The sequence below is a fragment of the Aspergillus versicolor genome, assembly GCF_001890125.1.
Source record: "Aspergillus versicolor CBS 583.65 unplaced genomic scaffold ASPVEscaffold_7, whole genome shotgun sequence".
In the NCBI taxonomy this organism is placed as follows: Eukaryota; Fungi; Ascomycota; class Eurotiomycetes; order Eurotiales; family Aspergillaceae; genus Aspergillus; species Aspergillus versicolor.
The window spans coordinates 107,341-124,445 of NW_024467530.1; the positions used below are offsets into that span (position 1 = coordinate 107,341).

Sequence of the window (17,105 nt, forward strand, 5' to 3'; positions counted from 1 at the left end):
CGCAGGCTGGATTGGTCGGGATTCAGAGGATGGTCGATTCCAAGGCATAGCGAAACAATATATTGTAAAATAAGATAAAGAAGGAGCCAATAGGCTCTCCCCATACAGAATAATATAGCCACGCTACCCCTGTACATCCCCCTTCCCAGCATCCGGCCGATATACAACTCGCTCAGCAAGCAGTCTAGGAGTATCGTTGTCATGGCTAGGAAGCACAACTACCTCAGTCTGTCTCGCAAATTCCTTGATAGTCCGCAAAGTCTGCAGTGCGCGCATTGGGTCGTCATTAATCCCGTCCGGCTCCTCTCTATCCAGCACATCAATGCCGTATGTTGCATCCCCAGGTAGAAAATAAGTCACCGGCATCTTGTCTTCGCTATGGCTGCGTACCACCAACGCCATATGGCCCGGTACATGGCCCGAGGTGTCCACGAGAGCAAGACTACCGTCGCTTGTCAAGAGATGGGATTGCGCCCACGGCCCCAGTGGCCCATCCTGGAAATCCACAATCGTCGGTGTAAACTCAGGCCAGTGATTCGGCGTTGCGCCCTCGAAACTTGCAAATAGCGGATGTTTCCCGAAGGCGTCCCAGTGTTCGCGACTGATATAGACTGGGAGGTCCGGGGCTTCGCCTATAAGGTCTTCCAGGCCACCTGCGTGGTCATTATGGAGGTGGCTCAAGATGATTCCCTTCAGATCAGTCGCTCTAAGCCCCTGCCGATGCAACTGTTCCAGAATTCCATCCTTGTGTTCGATGGTGAATTCGCTAAGCAGGCTATTGAACAGCGCTGTACGAGGGAAGTAGCCGCTGTCGTTGCAGCAGGGTGACTGCCCTGTATCGAACAGAAAAATACCCTCTGGATGGTGAATAAGGAAGACACCAACAGGCATCGGTTCTGTCCAGTTCCTGTCGCATACTGACCGGAAACGGCGCAGCAGAGCGTAACCCTCAGCAGGCTGAGAGCGCATCGACGGTCTGATTCGGACAGTCCCAGTTGTGAGGAATGTTAATTCCACAGCATTGCTGCTGTCGCCGACGGAGGCCATGGTCATGGATGGATATCTTGGGAAGTTCTGAGGGCTCGGGGGAGTTGGGAGAAGGAGGGCAATTCAGCGCCGACCACCGAGTACCGAATGCCGAGTGGCGTGGGTTTGCTTGTGGAGAATGCTTAAGGCCCGGCCGACAGCTTATCAATTAGATAGAAGACGTCTTGTCTTTCTAGACAAGATCTACACTCCTGTCATACAGCTGGGGTTCGTTTCATGATCGCTGTGTCTTTGAATCAGCTAATTGGCAAGGGCTGGACTTGTTCTTGCAAAATACTCTATTCTCTGCGCTTAAAAATAATATACTGCAGACCTCCTACTAGATTGCTCGACATGAGGTGCGCTTCGCGGATGGTAATACCCTACTGTAGATCGTTCACTACCTACGACATTCTACATTTCCTTTCCGGTGATTGAAATATCAATATCATTTTATAGAGCATTACAATGCATCCGTTTCATACAGTGGCGGTCAATCCGAATCAGAATCAGAGTCCATGAACTGTCGTACAAGCTCAGCCGGCCAATCCGGCCTAATATGGGACTGAGTCTCGCTGGTCAGGTTCATCTCATCAAGGAACACGGAGTGAGACCGAATTTGCTCAAAAGCCCATTGGGCTTCCCTAGCTTTGACCCGAGCATAGCTGAATCCTCGGAGGCTGGTTGGCTTGTTAAGCCCAAGCCTGTTATAGAGCGCACTCTCCCCTGAAGCTGCATAGTCCCCGTCGACAATAAGCACCGTATGGTCGACAAGCGATTGCTGGTCGATGAAGCATGCTATGCCGCATTGCCTTCCCGCGACGGTGTAGTGCGTGGTGTGCTCCCGTTCATACTGCCAAATCTTCCAGAAGATGCTCCACACGCTGTCTAGCGAACCATCCGGGGTATCCCTCTGCCATGGAATGAAAACAGCGTCCTTTTGGGGGTCATCTCCTGCATTGACGCGGTCCTCGCTCGTGCTGAGCAACTCACGTCGGAGGGCCTGGTCCTGCTCTGAAGTAATCTGGTTGGTGAGGTAGAAGAATCGCGCCCAGCAGAGATCCGGATCGACCGAGATCCACTCGGGCACGTCTACATAGAAGGACCTCCCCGGATTGTGCAGGATCTCATGAGGACAGTCTAGCGGCTCCCCGTTGTCGATCTGGGCTCTCACACGGTTGGTATTCGGGGTCCGGGGCCGCATCATGGTGTCCAGTGGCTCTTGGATGATAGCATGCCGGTCCGAGTCAATGTCATTCCACATGAGCACAAACTGGGCTGATTCAGGGTCGGTTTCTGGGATCGGCTGCGCAAGGCCATGAAGATAATGTTCATTGACACCGGCCCATACACGCATTAGATCGCAGCGGGACATGGGCCGCGCGTATGGCCATGGTCGCAGTCGCAGATGCTGCGCGATCAGATACTCATCTCCCGTGAGCCGTGCTTTGGCGCGTGCAATCAGATACTGTACCATCATATCGGTGTCATCGCGGGTGGAGTTGGTGGTCGGGAAGAACAAGAACAGATCGCGACGTTTTCCCCGTGGCGATGTCGGCCGTGGAAGCTCGGGGATGGGCTCGTCGATATCGTCCTCGGCTGCGCGTAGAATAGGCGAATGCAGTTCCGGTGGCAGATGGCCCTGCATTGAGAGCGCCTGGTGAGCGGCCATCCTTACCTCCTCATGGGCCAGAAGCCCCGGTTGATCCGGCGTAAAGACTGGCCGCCCCGGATCTTGAAGCTCCAGCCCTAACTCGTCGAATATGAGGGGTGTGTTTTCGTTGTACCCGAGTAGTCTCGCTGGCAGCTCCAGCGTGCTCAATGTCCGTAATAATACCCCATCCTTGCGCTCTGCGTAACCGCTGCGCCTTGCAATCACCCTAACCTGGCCCTGACCCTGGTCCTTGGCCGGCTCGCCGATCCGTATCCGGCGCACGGCCACCATGACGACTGTCACAAAGTCCCGTTCCCCGAGGTGGGCTTCCCCTCGCAGCTGGCGCGCAGTCAACCGATCGGCCACGACGAGACCCGACCATCCCGCGCGGTAGGCGAGGATAGAAACTGCATGGATGTTGGCTAGGCTGTCGCGGCGGGATCCCTGCGCGGCGACCGACCGCAGGACAGCTTGAGATGGACACCAGACGCAAATGTCGACGTCTTCAGTGCACGATTGCTGAAAATGGGCCACCAGGTCGCGTTGGCTGGCCGTGTTTGACTCCCACAGGAAAACAATTAACAGGGCGGCATGGCTGGTCGGAGGTGGCACCCCGTAGGTTGAGGGACTACCATCTTCCATTTTGCTTCACCCTGGCCCCTTCTGCTAGGCGATGGGCAGGGACTATAGATATTTCAGGGAAGTTCTTGGATGGTTGATCGACGAGGCTGATGTTTGAAGGTGGCGCAGCGGGGTGACGGCTAAATAGTTGCATCAATAGCGCAGCTTTAGACGCACAAAGTACTGTCAGAATCGACACGCGCTCCCCGGCAGACTAACCACAACACTTCTTAGTCCGGATTTCGTTGCGTTAATTGCAATTTGATGGCCAGAATATCAAGCCCGAGGACACTTCCACAACGTTACTATATACTTGCAGACTGGCTAATACCGCTCGTGAATTTCATGGTTGATTCCTTTCGATATATACATATATATATATTTGTACCAGCATGCATTGATTGTTACCATGTCACGCCTGAGCAGCGCAGCCAGTTTTATTAACGTTATTAATATCTTCCTTTAAGATACCATATTTTGCAATAGTATTCTGTACTAAAACAAAATAAATTTGAATAAGAATTCATTGGGTTATTAGAATCAAAAGTTTGTATAGCAGTGGGGTGGATGAGAAAACTACCTTCCGCGCGGGATTTACGTTAACTACTAAATCTATATAACTCTGTTATCAGTACTTTGGAATCTTCTTAGCCCACACCACTAGCGGCTGTCTAAACAGTCGGGCCAAATTCCGTCCAAACCTAATAATTCAAAGGCGTCTGGCCATATATTAGAAGCGTGAAGTGCTCAAATTGTGACTCTTGGATAAATCTTGGTCTTCTCGCCGTCAAGATGCCATAAGCGGTGGACGCATATTAATTTTTATCCTATTTAGAACATTAACACTGGAATAAGCTTAGAAGGCCTTATTGTTCTCACATTGGTCGGCTACAGTTGCCGCTGTTTTGGGCTTACCTTTTACCCGCCTAACTCTACTCTAGTTCCAATGAGTGCCGTTGACGCCATTCGCCTTGGCCTGGAACTCGTTCTTGAAGATGGCCTCCATCTCTCTTCGCACAGACACGGCCGGCGCGGTCTCGGTGTACTCGATATCTTCCCAGCTAAGAGCTTGGTCCTTCTTGACGGATCGCTTCAGCATCCATCCGTGCGCCAGGCCAATGGGCAGACCCTCAATGGCCATCGAGTCCTCCGCGGTCATAAGCTTGCCGTAGACAGTGAAGCCACCCTCGCCATCCAGCTTCTCGCCGACCTCAAGGTCGCGCTTGGCGGTGGCCACGACATCTCCGGACCAGGTCTTGGTCTGGCCAGTGGGCTCGCCACGGCCCATGATGGTCGCGATTGACACGCCGAGCTCGAGACCGATGAGGTGGTAAGGCTTGTACTGCGCAGCGTACCAACCGCTGGCGTCAGTCTTGAGACCGTATTGCTTGAAGCACTCCTTTTGGTATTCGCCGGGGGCTTAATGAATAGCAATGTCAGCATGAAATAAGAAGAAGAAGAAGCGATCGGCTCACCCTTGATGATCACATAGACACCCCATCGCAAGTCGTTGAACACCCAGCGGCCGTCAGTCTCCATACATGAGACAACCTCAACAGTCCCGGACTTGTCAAGAAGACCGCCGTCGCTCTTGGGCTTCAAGGAGTTGGGAAGATCCCACACACCACAGGGAGGGAACATCAACCCGCCTGAAGGTGGGCTCAGACCACAACCGTTGGCAACAGCGGCCATCTCCAGCGCAGATTTCGTGCCATCAAGGAACGAGTTAAACATCTGTGGGTTGAAGTCACCAGAGTCCAATTGCTCCTTGGTGAAGCCATAGTTGTCCCACACAGTCGCCGGCGTTGAGTAGTGGTACTGGGGTAGGTGCTTGGTTCCCTTGCCAGCACAGACAACATCGAAACCAGCTGTGCGTGCCCAATCGACCATTTCTGCGATCAAGGCTGGTTGATCGCCGTATGCCATGGAGTAAATGATGCCAGCCTCTTGGGCGCGTCGCGCCAATAGGGGGCCACAGAGGACATCCGCCTCCACGTTAACCATGACAATGTGCTTTTTGTGCTCACAGCACAAAAGGGCGTGCCGAACGCCGGCTGCCGGGTTGCCAGTCACCTCGAGCACAACGTCTATCTCAGGTGTTGCAATAAGAGCCGTAGAGTCTGTCGTGATAACAGTCTTCCCAGCCTTGATGCCATTGGACACAGACATGGTGCAGGTCTCATCGTATTTGTCCGTGGGGTACCCCGTGCGCTTAAGAGCGGCAAGAGCGCGGTCTTTGGAGAGATCAGCGATGCCCGCGAGATGGATTCCAGTTGTGCGGAAAGATTGTGAAATGAACATGGAGCCGAACTTTCCAGCCCCGATGATGCCGACCTGGATAGGCCTGCCAGCCCTTTCACGCTCTGCGAGCTTAGTGGATAGACTCGTCATTTTGATAATTTGTGCTCGAAGTTGTGGTTGTATTTGTAGAGTGGAGGGTGAAGATCGACAATGCGTCCTAGGCAAAGTGGTCAATGTTCGTGATGGAGGAGGGATTACTCTTATAGTCAACAAAGCTTTGGACTTGAGTGTGTTCGAATCACCGCGGCCCTACGCTTTTATCACATCTCTCGTGACTCGACCCCTCACGTATGTCTGTCTCTCCAGACTTAGAGCGACGGCTTTTTGACCGATTTCCCGAGATTTCCAGACCCGGCCGACGATCTTAGTCCAACAACGCTGGGGACAACCCCGGAGCTAGGCCCACACATACTAGTAGTAGGACACGAGATGTTGTATTTTCCAATTTCCCGGACGTCGCCCGACCCCGGAAAAATGGAACGGGGATTGTCTGGGGAATGGGGCTACCCCGGATACCCCAGGAAGGATATGAGAGACGAGGAGCCAAGCACAGCACTGGCAGCCTGTTGGTCGCTGGCTGAGATACTCCGAGTGGAATATAAGATCATCGCCGTCTGGCGATAGTTTCCCTGTGTAAAATATGGAAGGCAATTTTGCATTCCCGTCTACTCCTCTCTCCCTCCTAGCATTTCCAAACATCTTGGCCGCCGAAGATATTCAGAAACATGGCAGCCGCTCAAGAGATCGCAACGGCATCGGCCGCGGTCGACTACACCGCTATTGTTTCAGCATGGCCGCCGGAGGAACGAGCGAGACGGGAGAAAAAGTTCCTAAGAAAAGTCGATTTTCGACTTCTACCAATCCTTGTGAGTCCCCCGAACCAAGAAGCACCCCGGTCCGCAAGGTCTAACAGTCCGATCGATTATTATGTATTTGTTGAACTACGTCGACAGAAACGCATTGCCCCAGGCTCGAGTTCAAGGCCTAGAGGATGATCTGGGATTGAAGGGTGTTGAATACAACGTTGTACTCAGCATAACCTTCATCGGGTACATCGCGATGCAGGGTGAGTTTTTGTTCAGACTCTACCATGATGGCGCGACTATAATCATACTTCCCAGTCCCTAGCAACATGGCTTTGAGCTACTGCCGACCGAGTCTCTATCTCTCCGGCTGTATGATGTAAGTTCCATCCACGATCTAAGGAACGATTTGGAGTGTGCTGACAGAAGCAGCGCATGGGGCGTTGTTAGTGGTGCTACAGGCGCTGTTCAAGGCTTCGGGTGTGTGAAATCTATCCTGGGATTTATCCTGACGAGTATTCTTACGTGCATTATAGCGGACTGGCGGCCACCCGGTTATTCCTTGGAGTCACCGAGGTATGCACTCCTTGACGTACATAGACGATGTCGTCCTAACATTGCCTAGGCGCCCTTCTTCGCCGGTTGCGCATTTCTGTTCAGTGGGTGGTACACCCGAAAGGAGCTGGGCCTGCGCCTGGGAATATTCTTCTGCGCGGCCATGGTGGCTGGTGCATTTGGCGGTCTCTTCGCTGCCGGCATAGCTGCGGCCTTTAAGAACAACGACATGGCGAGCTGGCGCTGGCTCTTCATAATCGAGGGCGCGGCCACTGTCCTTTTCGCCATTATCACCGGGTTTGTCATCCCCGATTGGCCAGCGACGACCAAATGGCTGTCGGAGGAGGAGAAGGCACTTGGAATTCTGCGAATTGTCGAAGATGCGGGTAGTGAAGAGGAAGATATCAGCACCAAAACAGCATTCAAGCTGGCCGCCCAAGACCACCGGGTTTGGCTGTGCATTCTTGGGCAGATGTGCTTGCAAGCCGTGGCTGTTTGTTCCCCCTTCTGCCAACTTGCAATACCTTCGAGTGCCAGTGCTAACCCCTGACCAGTCTCTCACCAACTTTCTCCCGACGCTCGTCGAGAATTTCGGATTCTCGACCATCCATACTCTGCTCCTGACCGCGCCGCCTTATATTTTCACCGCCGCGTTCTGTCTCTTCAACACATGGTATTCCGACCGAAGCAGCACACGCTCGCCGCATATAATCTACCCCAGTTTGGTTGCAATCGCTGGCATCATCATCACCATGGCCACTACCAACATCGGGGCTCGCTACTTCGCCCTCTTCCTGATGCTTCCGGGGACGTACGGGTGCTTCCAGATTAGCAATGCGTGGATGGCCAACATCGGTGCTAGACCTCAGAAGAAGCGCGCCATTAGTCTCGCCATGAACAACTCGATCGGGAACCTTGCTCTCGTCTGGACGCCATACCTATACCCGGACAGTGATGGACCGCGTTACACGACCGCCTGGTCTGTCAACCTGGCCCTGACGGTAGTGACTGTGGCGAGCACTGTGATCTTGAGCTTCGTCCTGAAGAAAGATAACAAACGGTTCGACGATAGTGCGCCCTCTTACACCGGAGAGGCGGGAGTTGCCAAAATGTCGATCGACCATGTTGAGAAGAATGTTGGTCATGATGAAGGGCAGTCAGTCGGCAGGGCCAACACTGGAGCCTTCAAATATCAAGTTTGATGTGCGCATTACAAACAAACCATGCGTTCCAGAAAAACCCCATAAATAATCATAAACACTCTACTACGTTTCACACACATCGTCATAAAATGCGTATAGGATCATACAAATTCCTCTCGTATCTGTGTCTTTGTAACTGAAGACTTGGCCCGGTGGATATGGGGTTCCCGACGCATGCTGGCATAACCGGCGCCAAACTAAGCCTGACTCGTGCTTCAATCGCTTCGTCTCCAGACGTTCCCGCTTACCCCGCTTTCTCCGCCGACCAGCGAGTCAGACTCTGGGGCGCAAGGGTGATTGGGGTCTCCAAAAAGCCGGCCATTTCCCGATTTCCCGGGGCCCATCACGAGAGCAACACGTTCTCTTTTCACAACTACCCAAAATGGACGCGATTGAAGAGACACGGATTGAAAATGGCCTTGACAAGAAGAACTCGTCGTCGTCTGCAGAAGTTGAGACAGACCACAAACAGAAGGGCGTTATGTCCGGCGGGAAAATTATGGTTGCTGGGGGACCGGGGCGCAAGTCCAAGGCTTGTAGGCTTCAGCGACAGACCCTGACAATCACAACAGCTAACTGAGGTCAAGGTCTCGAGTGCAAGAAGTTGAAGATGAAATGCGAGGTGTTTCCAGGAGACCGGAAATGTCGACAATGCCTGCGGAGAAAGGCGCATTGCATCTTTCGGCCTGCATCATATGCAGCTGGCGACGGAGCAGCCACTGGTATCACTGACAGATACGAGTAAGGCACACCATCAGGTATACTGGAACTTGCGCTGACGTGCAACCTATAGGCAGAAGATGGACTCCATGACAGAGGAAATGAAGCGCATGAGAGAAAGCTTAGATGCTCTACTTGCCTTCAAGCAATCACATTCGACATCTCCGGATGGCGGCCACTCCGTCCACATTCCCCTTACCAGTACGCCGTTGAGCACGACAAGTCCGGCTGGGCTTTCAACTCGAGAGGACAATACCCAAATGGCCATGACGAGAGAAAACTCCCTTGAACCAGCTCCCAATGGCGATCACCGGGACGGGGCTGTCACTGTGGAGGAGCCGATGGGAAGCCTCTACGAAGTGACCCGGTTGAGGAATATTCGCAGTAACAAGGCTAAAACCGCAAGACCACACGCAGGCGCGCAGGGCGAGTTGAACGATTTCATCTCGCGGGGCGTGATAACCGAATACGAAGCGGAAGAGTTGTACAAAACGTGAGGACGTTGACCCCCTGCGAGAAAAGTCCAGTGCTGATTTGATCAGATTCCACACCTCGTTAAATCACTATCTCTGGGTCGGTCTGGAGCAAACACATCCCTCATTCAACTCGATCCGCAAATCATCAGAACTATTGACGGCAACGATCCTCGCCGTTACAGCGTTACATCTTCCAACAAGTGCCGACACCTTCGACAAGTGCTATAAAGAGTTTCTGTCACTGATATCCTCGTCCATGTTCTCCCGGTACCACAGTATCGACGACGTCCGGGGTCTTTGCATCGCTGCATTTTGGCTATCAGACGTTTCGTGGAAGTTGTCTGGGCATGCCATCCGCATCGCGACAGAGTTGAATATCCACCAGTCGTTTACAAAAGCCCTCGAAGGCGATCGCGAACACTTTCTCCGGGCACGGCTGTGGTACATGCTGTACGTATGCGACCACCACTTCAGTATCGCCTACGGCCGTCCTCCGATGATCGCCGAGTCCACTCAGATTCGCGAGCACGAGCTCTTCCTCGCGTCGCCTTTTGCAAACACCCTTGATGCGCGAATCCTGTCGCAGGTTTCTCTTATGCAGATCCTGACGCGGGTATACGACCGGTTTGCGGAACGGCGTCTCCCTGACCCGCGCGCGATTCGCACAGCGACAACGAGCGTCTCGTATGACTCCTATGCTTCGATGCTCTCGGAGGAAGATTTGATGGATGTCCGGAATTTTAACCTCGAGATTGAGCAGTGGCGGATGCGGTGGTACGCGAGACAGCAAACAAGCGGGTTCATTGGGACGTTCCCGCCCAAGGGCATCATCCTCTACAGCTACTTTGCAAAATTACAGCTCAATATCCTCGCCGTAAGGGGGGTGAGTTTGCACTCGGGCCGGCTGTCGACGGAGCGCAAGGAGCTCACGAATATAGCCATCTCAGCAGCAGCGAGTATCTTGACATTTGTACTGGAAGAGGAGGATATGCGACGAGCGCTCGTTGGGACGCCATTGTATGTGCACACCATGATTGCGTTTGCGTCAGTGTTCTTGATGAAGGTCGCCACGAAGTGGAACCGCATCATGGGCTTCAACATTGAGCACAGCTACGTGAACGTGTCGCGGCTGCTAGAGAACATGGTTATACTGCTGAAGAGCTCGGTCACGTCGGATCGGCATGTCCTTCACCATATTGCGGCAGGCCTGGAGAAGATGCTGGCCAAGATGACGGCGGAGGCTGCTGCTGAAGACTACGTGAAGCCGGCGCATAGTTACAACCACGAGACCGTCGGGTATAACAAAGCTGCCGTTGACGCAGCATCTGTGCCTGGTACAGGGCTTGGTACTCCGATTCATGGTGGTCATATCCATGGCCAAGGCTGGGAACATCCATCACCGAGTCAGGAGTTCTATGGTGATGGCTTGACGTTTATAAACGATAGTCTGTTGTATGAAGCGTTTGGGGCGGAGGCCGCTAACAACGATGTGTATAATCTTCTTACCAGCCATTTCACATGAATATAGATTACAGATGGCTTAAACATGTACTTGGTCTCTCGATGATACCATTGCTTAATGCTGCTGTGCGATTCGACATCGAAGCGTTAGGGTTGGGTAAGGATGAGGCCTTTGAGCGCCGTGAAGACTGTGCGATAGCTGCGCGTCTTCTTTTGGTCTTCATCCTGTCCCCACGATGGCAGCCGTTGCCAAGGGCCTCTGTTATCAGGGTAATCAACGAGATTGCGGTATTCGGTAGTTTGCAAGTTGGTGGGTGATGCGTGTGATTGTCGGGTCCAATTTAGCCCTAACTACATGTAAAATCCTGAAATATAGGCTGAAGGCTAATTTCTGGTATTTTTATTACTAAAATCTATAATTATCTATATTCCTATATATAATTAAGCCGGGAAATTAGTAATAGATATACAAGATATCAAGGCTTCCACTACCAATCGGGCACATTGATGTTACCGGCACCACCATGTAGAACCTTTGTATAGAATCACACGTTTCTTTTAGCAATCTAGGGGCTAGTTTAAAATACAGGTAATTATTATAAGAAATTATAACTAGATACTACTCAAGTTCCTAGTTAATGAGAGAGATAGAGTAGCTAGTCTATAGTAATAATAGAATATAGATACAGAAGTAGCCTAGTTTAAGAAGCTATAAAATCTAAACTTCTATCGTGGCGGTGTCTATCCCCTTCGTTGGCCAGACATATCTGTGTAACTGAACCCATCCGGTCTGTGTATGGGTTGACATTTCGGAGATATTTCCCGTAGTAATATACTCCGTAGAGTATGGTTAGTTGTAGAGGACTTGAACAGTGCTATTTAAAATCCAGCCCTACAAGCGGGAACACCATACACCTTGAAAGTAATAGATTCAATTCGCAAAGTATTTCACCTCAGGTTGAAAGCAGGGCACAGGTTCAAAGCACTACCACGCAAAAGAGCCACTAGGATCGGTCAATCTCCCTCAGCCGTAAATAACACTGTTTTGGCTTCTGCGTCGCAAGGACCACCTTCTCATACCCCGACAACTCGGCAGGACACGGCAACATCTCAAAATTCCACATCACCGATACCAACCCTACCTTGATCTCCATGTACGCCAGCCTCTTACCAGGGCAACCCCGCGGGCCCAATCCAAACGCCACCCGCGGCGCGGCGTCTAGATTAAGCTGCCCGTGTGAGATCCACCGCTCGGGGCGGAAGGGTGCCAAGTCCGGATCGTCCCAGGAATGGCTGTCTGTTGATGGTGATCTCTGGGAAGGATTCTTGGCGATTTCGGGCGGGCTTATTAGGGCTGGTTCGGGGAGTAGGCAGGCTACGATGGTGCCTTTCGGAACGACGTGACCGAGGATTTCGGTGTCCACCATAGCCTGCCGGTCGACACCCGTGGCGGGGTTTGCGAAGCGGAGAATTTCTTCAGTGACGGCGTCGAGGTAGGGGATGTCGGTGTCGTTTATCTCGCTGATCGAGGGGCATCGTCTTTCTTTCGCAGCAGCGGGATAGCCCTGTTCAAGAGCCTGGCGGAGTTTGCTTTGGATGAACGGCAGGTCAGTGAGGTATTTGAACCCCCAGGAGAGGGTCGAGCCGGTGGTCTCGTATGTGGCGATCATGAAGCCGGTGATCTGAGCAGAGTTAGCCCACAATGAGGGTTATTAAAGGCAAACAATTGCACCTCATCCACCATGACCGGCGAGAAATAATCAGGTCTTCTTCCTTCCTTCTTGGCCAGGTCCCTCTCGTGCGCCACCATATGCTCCACCGCAGACTCTGGCGTCGTCTCTCGGTTGTGATGGAGTCTGTCCACTGCTTTGGCTATTTCGCAGTTGACGGTGTTTTTCATGACCTTTCTTGCCCACTTCAGCCGTGCCCTCCTGCGCACAATCTCCCACTTCACTCGCGGCATCAGACTCCCGCGCAACTCGCCCATCGTCCTGGTTATCTCAAGGCTCGCCTGGTAGATATCAGGGATGCCCTGCTCTGCGAACTCAACAGGCTGATCAGAACCCCCACCGTCTGACATTTCCTCCCCTTCACTTGTCTCCGATGGTTCCCCCCCACCACCAGCACCAACCTCCTTCTCAAGCCCCTCTTCAAACGACCCCCCAAAAGTAAACGCCGCAACGCCACTCAGCGCAAGCAAATACAAATCCCTCTGCGCACTCCACGGCCTCCCTTTCGCGAGTCTACTCATCCGTTTCCAGCTCTCCACCAACCGCTCCGCTCTCTCCCCAATAACAGGCGCCAACACGCCAAACAAAAACCCCTTCCCTATGGACCCCAGAAACAACCGCCTCTGCGCCTTCCACGTCCCGTTCGTCCGCAGGTGGATATGGTTCCGCGGGATGAAACCCAGCAGCATATGCCCGATGCTCGGAGACCGGTCGAACTCGCGGGTTCGTCGGACGAAGACATCGTAGGCGGTTGTGTAGTCGCCGAGGATCATTACGCTTGCGTTGCTGCTGCTGCCACCGCCGGGAAGGAGAGAGAGGAAGCGGGGCCTCGGGAAGATTTGGATCACTGGGCTGCCGAGCTGGCGCATTAGGCTGGTTGTGTAGGTTGTGAATGTGTTTGTGGGGGTCGTGGAGAGATGCGTGAGTAGCGCGGGGATGTCGCCGAGGAGGCTGCGTGGGGAGGAAGGGTTGTAGGGGATTCCGGGCAGCGGGCGAGGGAGGATGGAGAGGTAAATTAGGTAGAGTGTTGGAACTGCCGCCAGGGCCATGGTGAGAAGCGTGAAGGCTTCCATGCTTGAGAGGCTTCTCTGTGACGGTTGGACAGATGAGCAAGACGGGGACCTAACTAGCACTGTACCGGGGGGGTGGGGTATTTGTTTTTTTTCTCCCCCATTTTTACCAGTTCATCTTTTATTCCCCTTGCTTTTTTCGTCCTTTTGTTTTATGCGGAGTCAGCGTCACCACTGCCTGCACGATGAGGTGTTGGTGTCACCTCCCCCCGGCTGGTGCCCGATAGCAGGCGGCAGGACTCGAGCACCAGAGTACCAGAAATGGACATTGGGCTTTGTAGGCTTTAACGTTTCAAGGGTGGTAGGAATATCTCGGCTTTTCACGGCGAGCTACCCAAGGGTCATATTGACTATTCTACAACTACTGCCGTCAACAGACAGGCAATTATAACAACATCTCGTTACCCTTTATTCATCTTAACCAGATATGTACAGTCTCATACCTGGTAGACCATAAACGAAGAAACAGGCAGCAAAAAAAGAAAATCCGCTCTCTACACCTCCACCTCTGGCTCCCGAGGTTGAAAAACTAACCGCAGTTGCCCTAACTTGGACGTGAACCGATCCCTCCAGTCCAAGAAGACATGATCCCCAGTCTCACCGGGGGGGAAACGCATGCGATATCGTCGGACAACATGTGCGGTGACAAGCAACATATCGTTCAGCGCGAGCGCGCGACCGAGGCAGCTGTGGGCGCCTAACAGTGGTTTGATCGTGTTAGATATGGCTACTATGATGGATAGGACGATGTAATTAATGGGGAATTGGAAGAAATGGAAGTCCTACCACCTCCAAACGGCGCAAATCCAGCTCTATCGCGTATCATTTCTGGTCTTGTTGTCCACCGCTCGGGGATGAACTCGTTCGGGCTCTCGAAACAAATCTCGGCTTTTTGTTGGTTCTCAAATCAGTACTTATACGTTTCCAAGGGGAAAAGTAAAATAAAATAAAATACATACAGCGTCCGATAGCGTACTTTGGAGCCACAATCGTCGTCTGAGGGGGGATATATACTCCCGCAATTGTTATGCCCTCGTCGCGCGGCGTCTTGCGATTCCCACCGGTCGGGAGACTGGGATATAACCGGAGGGCTTCGTATACCACTGCTTTCAAATGGCGACATTGCAGTACATCATTCTCCTCGTGTTGAGTAATTTCACGGTGGATAGCCTCCGCTTGCGCTGGGTTCTTGGCCAGCTCGTAGAAGAGACCGATCAGCACTCCCGCTGTTGGTTCGCTGCCGGCCACAAAAGCGAGCAGACTGTCCCCAGCAAGCCAGGATTCGTGCACTGGATTTTCCCGGATGTCCTCTAGGAGATAGTGTGCGAGCGACGGCGATTTGCATGCCTCTGTGGCGGGCTATATCGGGTGTTAATAAATGAATAAATATATATATATATATATATTCCTTGGCTGCTTCATACTTTGTACTGCTTTAGCTGGCCCCCGCACCACTCCATCATGGTAAACCAGTCATGAATAACCCAAACGCGAGGCCCCAGTCGAAAGGCGAGCTGGACGAGCCACGGTGTAGGACTCAGCGGCCCAAGAATCGAGAGCGCTCTTTGTAGGAGGACGATGATGTAATGCCACTGCTGCTCCAGGAGCATGTTGAATGAGTGTCCCAGAACATAAGAGGCCATGCGATCAAAGCTAAACCAGTAGACAAAGTCGGAAAGTTCAGAAACTCGGCCTGTCCTGATGTCGGCCTGGATGCAGTTGTCAAGCTGTTTTATGAGCGAAAGGGTCTGATCCTTTCCATCGCGAAGGGCTACTACTCTTAGTGCGCCGCAACAACTACAAGCGATATAGGAGGAGTACCAACCCTTCGAGGTAAAACCCTGCTTCCATACCAGGCGCCGTATTGTATGCATTTCTTTCGTTCGCGAGGTCACGAGAGACTTTGTGAATGGATATAGCAAATCATACCATTCCGCTTTGCCACACTTGCTGCTAGGACCATCGACGGCAGAGAACACATGGGGGTGGAAGACTGTTATCTCGCTGGGCCCTGTCCGCACGAATTCTCCGTATTCTTGTCGTAGATCAGCGAGAAGGAAATGGTTCTGAGACGACCGTGATTTCCAGAGATGCCACAGTTTAGTAGTCCGCGCCCAGAACGGCCCTGGAAAGGAGTGCAACCGATGGAAGAATGCTCGATAGATGGCGATACTGGAGAATAGTGCGACAAGATAGCCAGCGGTGAGTGGTAGGGCAAATGCAGGAATGAAGGCCAAGCAGGAGAGGAAAGCAACAGAGTGCGATACAACAATAGCCGGCGCTTTGGAGTGCCATTCCCCATGAAGGAATACTCCAATGTGCATCACAAGTCCTATGAAGCCTCCTGCGTACAGCGCAGGTAAGGCGCCCATTTCGAAGTGTTTATAATGCCGAACCCGGGTGACTATGACGGACGGGGTTTCTGGCGTCAGTATATAAACGAGGTCGCAGCCTCTGTCTTCTGCCAAATGCTCCAGTATCTTGTTCGTCTGGGTCAATCCGCAATGCCAACTCAGCCTCTCGTTCGCCTGGCCGATCTCCCGTCGCTACTCTGGGCCTTTACAGAAAGCGACTTCTCCACATTTGTGCTGCCGAATACTGGATTCGGTCTTCTCGCAGCGCTGGTGGCACCCACACTGACCGACTGCAGCGAGGCGCCGAGCGCTCTGGGCCTCCTGCTCCAAGCATCCCCGCGCATCCTCCTCTTCAACTGGGGCAACCTTCTGGTATTCGACTTGGCAAACCAGCGCCTTCCGGAATCCGTGGTGGAGGATGCGGTGAATAAGCCGTGGCGACCGCTGCCCCGAGGTCAGATCAGCCCGACACAGACGAGGCAATTGCTTCTGGCCGCCGTCGCCGCTGTATGGACTGTCAGCTCGCTGCTGGGGGTGGGGGCGGAATGTGCACTGATTTTAGTCCTTACTTGGATGTACAACGACCTGCACGGCGGCGACGAGCTGTGCCGTGATTTGATCATTGCGCTCGCGTACGACCTCTACCTTGTCAGCTCGCTACGAATTGCCCTGGCGACCACTGGCACTTGCGACAATGTAAGCTTTGCGAAGCGTGGATACCAGTGGCGGGCGATGATTGTTGGGGTAATTGCGACGACGATGCAGATCCAGGACCTGAGGGATCAAGCTGGCGACCGCAAGCGAGGCCGCAAGACATGGCCCCTGGTGGTCGGCGAGCTTTCGCGCCAGTGGATTGCAGGGTGTGTGGTGTGCTGGAGTGTGGTGTGTGCGGGCTTCTGGCAGGTGCCGGCGCCCGTTGCGGCGGCGGTGGTGGCACTGGGGGCGTGGATTGGCGTGTGTGTCTTGCGGGGAAGAGCAGACGTTGCCGCCTGGAGAGTGTGGTGTCTGTGGCAGCTGGTGCTGTACACTCTGCCTGCTTGCAGTCTCCTGTGATTGGCTGGATGGCCTGTTCTTTGTTTGCTGCTGAGTAACATAAGCAGTCTCCCTTGGAGGTGAGACTCTGCAAAAAGTA

General features: G+C 53.0%; 8 protein-coding genes across 8 annotated transcripts; 3 read left to right on the forward strand and 5 right to left on the reverse strand.

Moving 5' to 3' along the window:
• Positions 1-42: 42 nt before the first annotated feature.
• On the reverse strand, positions 43-1,062 carry ASPVEDRAFT_43376 (N-acyl homoserine lactonase family protein). Its single transcript, XM_040812804.1, has one exon. The coding sequence runs from the start codon at positions 1,045-1,047 to the stop codon at positions 124-126; it is 924 nt and encodes a 307-aa protein (XP_040669649.1). The 5' UTR covers positions 1,048-1,062; the 3' UTR covers positions 43-123.
• Positions 1,063-1,453: 391 nt separating this feature from the next.
• Positions 1,454-3,418, reverse strand: ASPVEDRAFT_43377 (uncharacterized protein). Its single transcript, XM_040812805.1, has one exon. It carries the CDS (start codon positions 3,320-3,322, stop codon positions 1,520-1,522), a length of 1,803 nt encoding a protein of 600 aa, XP_040669650.1. The 5' UTR covers positions 3,323-3,418; the 3' UTR covers positions 1,454-1,519.
• Positions 3,419-4,053: 635 nt separating this feature from the next.
• On the reverse strand, positions 4,054-5,852 carry ASPVEDRAFT_762879 (NAD(P)H-dependent oxidoreductase). The gene is made up of 3 exons (XM_040816337.1): positions 4,777-5,852; positions 4,181-4,720; positions 4,054-4,128 (listed from the first exon to the last, which is right to left on the reverse strand). The coding sequence occupies exons 1-2, from the start codon at positions 5,690-5,692 to the stop codon at positions 4,239-4,241; spliced, it is 1,398 nt and encodes a 465-aa protein (XP_040669651.1). The 5' UTR covers positions 5,693-5,852; the 3' UTR covers positions 4,054-4,128; positions 4,181-4,238.
• A 385-nt stretch (positions 5,853-6,237) lies between these two features.
• ASPVEDRAFT_152326 (uncharacterized protein) lies at positions 6,238-8,162 on the forward strand (the record flags this gene model as incomplete). The annotated part of the gene is made up of 7 exons (XM_040808295.1): positions 6,238-6,497; positions 6,556-6,668; positions 6,724-6,784; positions 6,838-6,885; positions 6,942-6,981; positions 7,031-7,453; positions 7,515-8,162. Exons 1-7 carry the CDS (start codon positions 6,328-6,330, stop codon positions 8,160-8,162), a joined length of 1,503 nt encoding a protein of 500 aa, XP_040669652.1. The 5' UTR covers positions 6,238-6,327.
• Positions 8,163-8,507: 345 nt separating this feature from the next.
• Positions 8,508-11,164, forward strand: ASPVEDRAFT_43378 (uncharacterized protein). Its single transcript, XM_040812806.1, has 4 exons — positions 8,508-8,698; positions 8,750-8,903; positions 8,956-9,375; positions 9,425-11,164. Exons 1-4 carry the CDS (start codon positions 8,545-8,547, stop codon positions 10,878-10,880), a joined length of 2,184 nt encoding a protein of 727 aa, XP_040669653.1. The 5' UTR covers positions 8,508-8,544; the 3' UTR covers positions 10,881-11,164.
• A 389-nt stretch (positions 11,165-11,553) lies between these two features.
• ASPVEDRAFT_43380 (uncharacterized protein) lies at positions 11,554-13,793 on the reverse strand. Its single transcript, XM_040812807.1, has 2 exons — positions 12,552-13,793; positions 11,554-12,501 (listed from the first exon to the last, which is right to left on the reverse strand). The coding sequence occupies exons 1-2, from the start codon at positions 13,596-13,598 to the stop codon at positions 11,824-11,826; spliced, it is 1,725 nt and encodes a 574-aa protein (XP_040669654.1). The 5' UTR covers positions 13,599-13,793; the 3' UTR covers positions 11,554-11,823.
• A 320-nt stretch (positions 13,794-14,113) lies between these two features.
• ASPVEDRAFT_136407 (cytochrome P450) lies at positions 14,114-15,943 on the reverse strand (the record flags this gene model as incomplete). Its single annotated transcript, XM_040807287.1, has 5 exons — positions 14,114-14,316; positions 14,406-14,507; positions 14,579-14,978; positions 15,044-15,390; positions 15,445-15,943. 5 exons carry the CDS (start codon positions 15,941-15,943, stop codon positions 14,114-14,116), a joined length of 1,551 nt encoding a protein of 516 aa, XP_040669655.1.
• A 180-nt stretch (positions 15,944-16,123) lies between these two features.
• Positions 16,124-17,026, forward strand: ASPVEDRAFT_135111 (UbiA family prenyltransferase; the record flags this gene model as incomplete). Its single annotated transcript, XM_040807195.1, has 1 exon — positions 16,124-17,026. One exon carries the CDS (start codon positions 16,124-16,126, stop codon positions 17,024-17,026), a length of 903 nt encoding a protein of 300 aa, XP_040669656.1.
• Between the last annotated feature and the right edge of the window lie 79 nt (positions 17,027-17,105).

Excerpts from the sequence above, each read along its gene's own strand:
- ASPVEDRAFT_43376 (XM_040812804.1), bottom strand. The coding sequence starts at position 1,047 with ATGGCCTCCGTCGGCGACAGCAGCAATGCTGTGGAATTAACATTCCTC.
- ASPVEDRAFT_43377 (XM_040812805.1), bottom strand. The coding sequence starts at position 3,322 with ATGGAAGATGGTAGTCCCTCAACCTACGGGGTGCCACCTCCGACCAGC.
- ASPVEDRAFT_762879 (XM_040816337.1), bottom strand. The coding sequence starts at position 5,692 with ATGACGAGTCTATCCACTAAGCTCGCAGAGCGTGAAAGGGCTGGCAGG. Across the intron at positions 4,721-4,776 it reads TGTCTATGTGATCATCAAGG|CCCCCGGCGAATACCAAAAG; the intron begins GTGAGCCGATCG and ends CTATTCATTAAG.
- ASPVEDRAFT_43378 (XM_040812806.1), top strand. The coding sequence starts at position 8,545 with ATGGACGCGATTGAAGAGACACGGATTGAAAATGGCCTTGACAAGAAG. Across the intron at positions 8,699-8,749 it reads GGGGCGCAAGTCCAAGGCTT|GTCTCGAGTGCAAGAAGTTG; the intron begins GTAGGCTTCAGC and ends ACTGAGGTCAAG. Across the intron at positions 8,904-8,955 it reads GGTATCACTGACAGATACGA|GCAGAAGATGGACTCCATGA; the intron begins GTAAGGCACACC and ends TGCAACCTATAG.
- ASPVEDRAFT_43380 (XM_040812807.1), bottom strand. The coding sequence starts at position 13,598 with ATGGCCCTGGCGGCAGTTCCAACACTCTACCTAATTTACCTCTCCATC. Across the intron at positions 12,502-12,551 it reads CGCCGGTCATGGTGGATGAG|ATCACCGGCTTCATGATCGC; the intron begins GTGCAATTGTTT and ends AACTCTGCTCAG.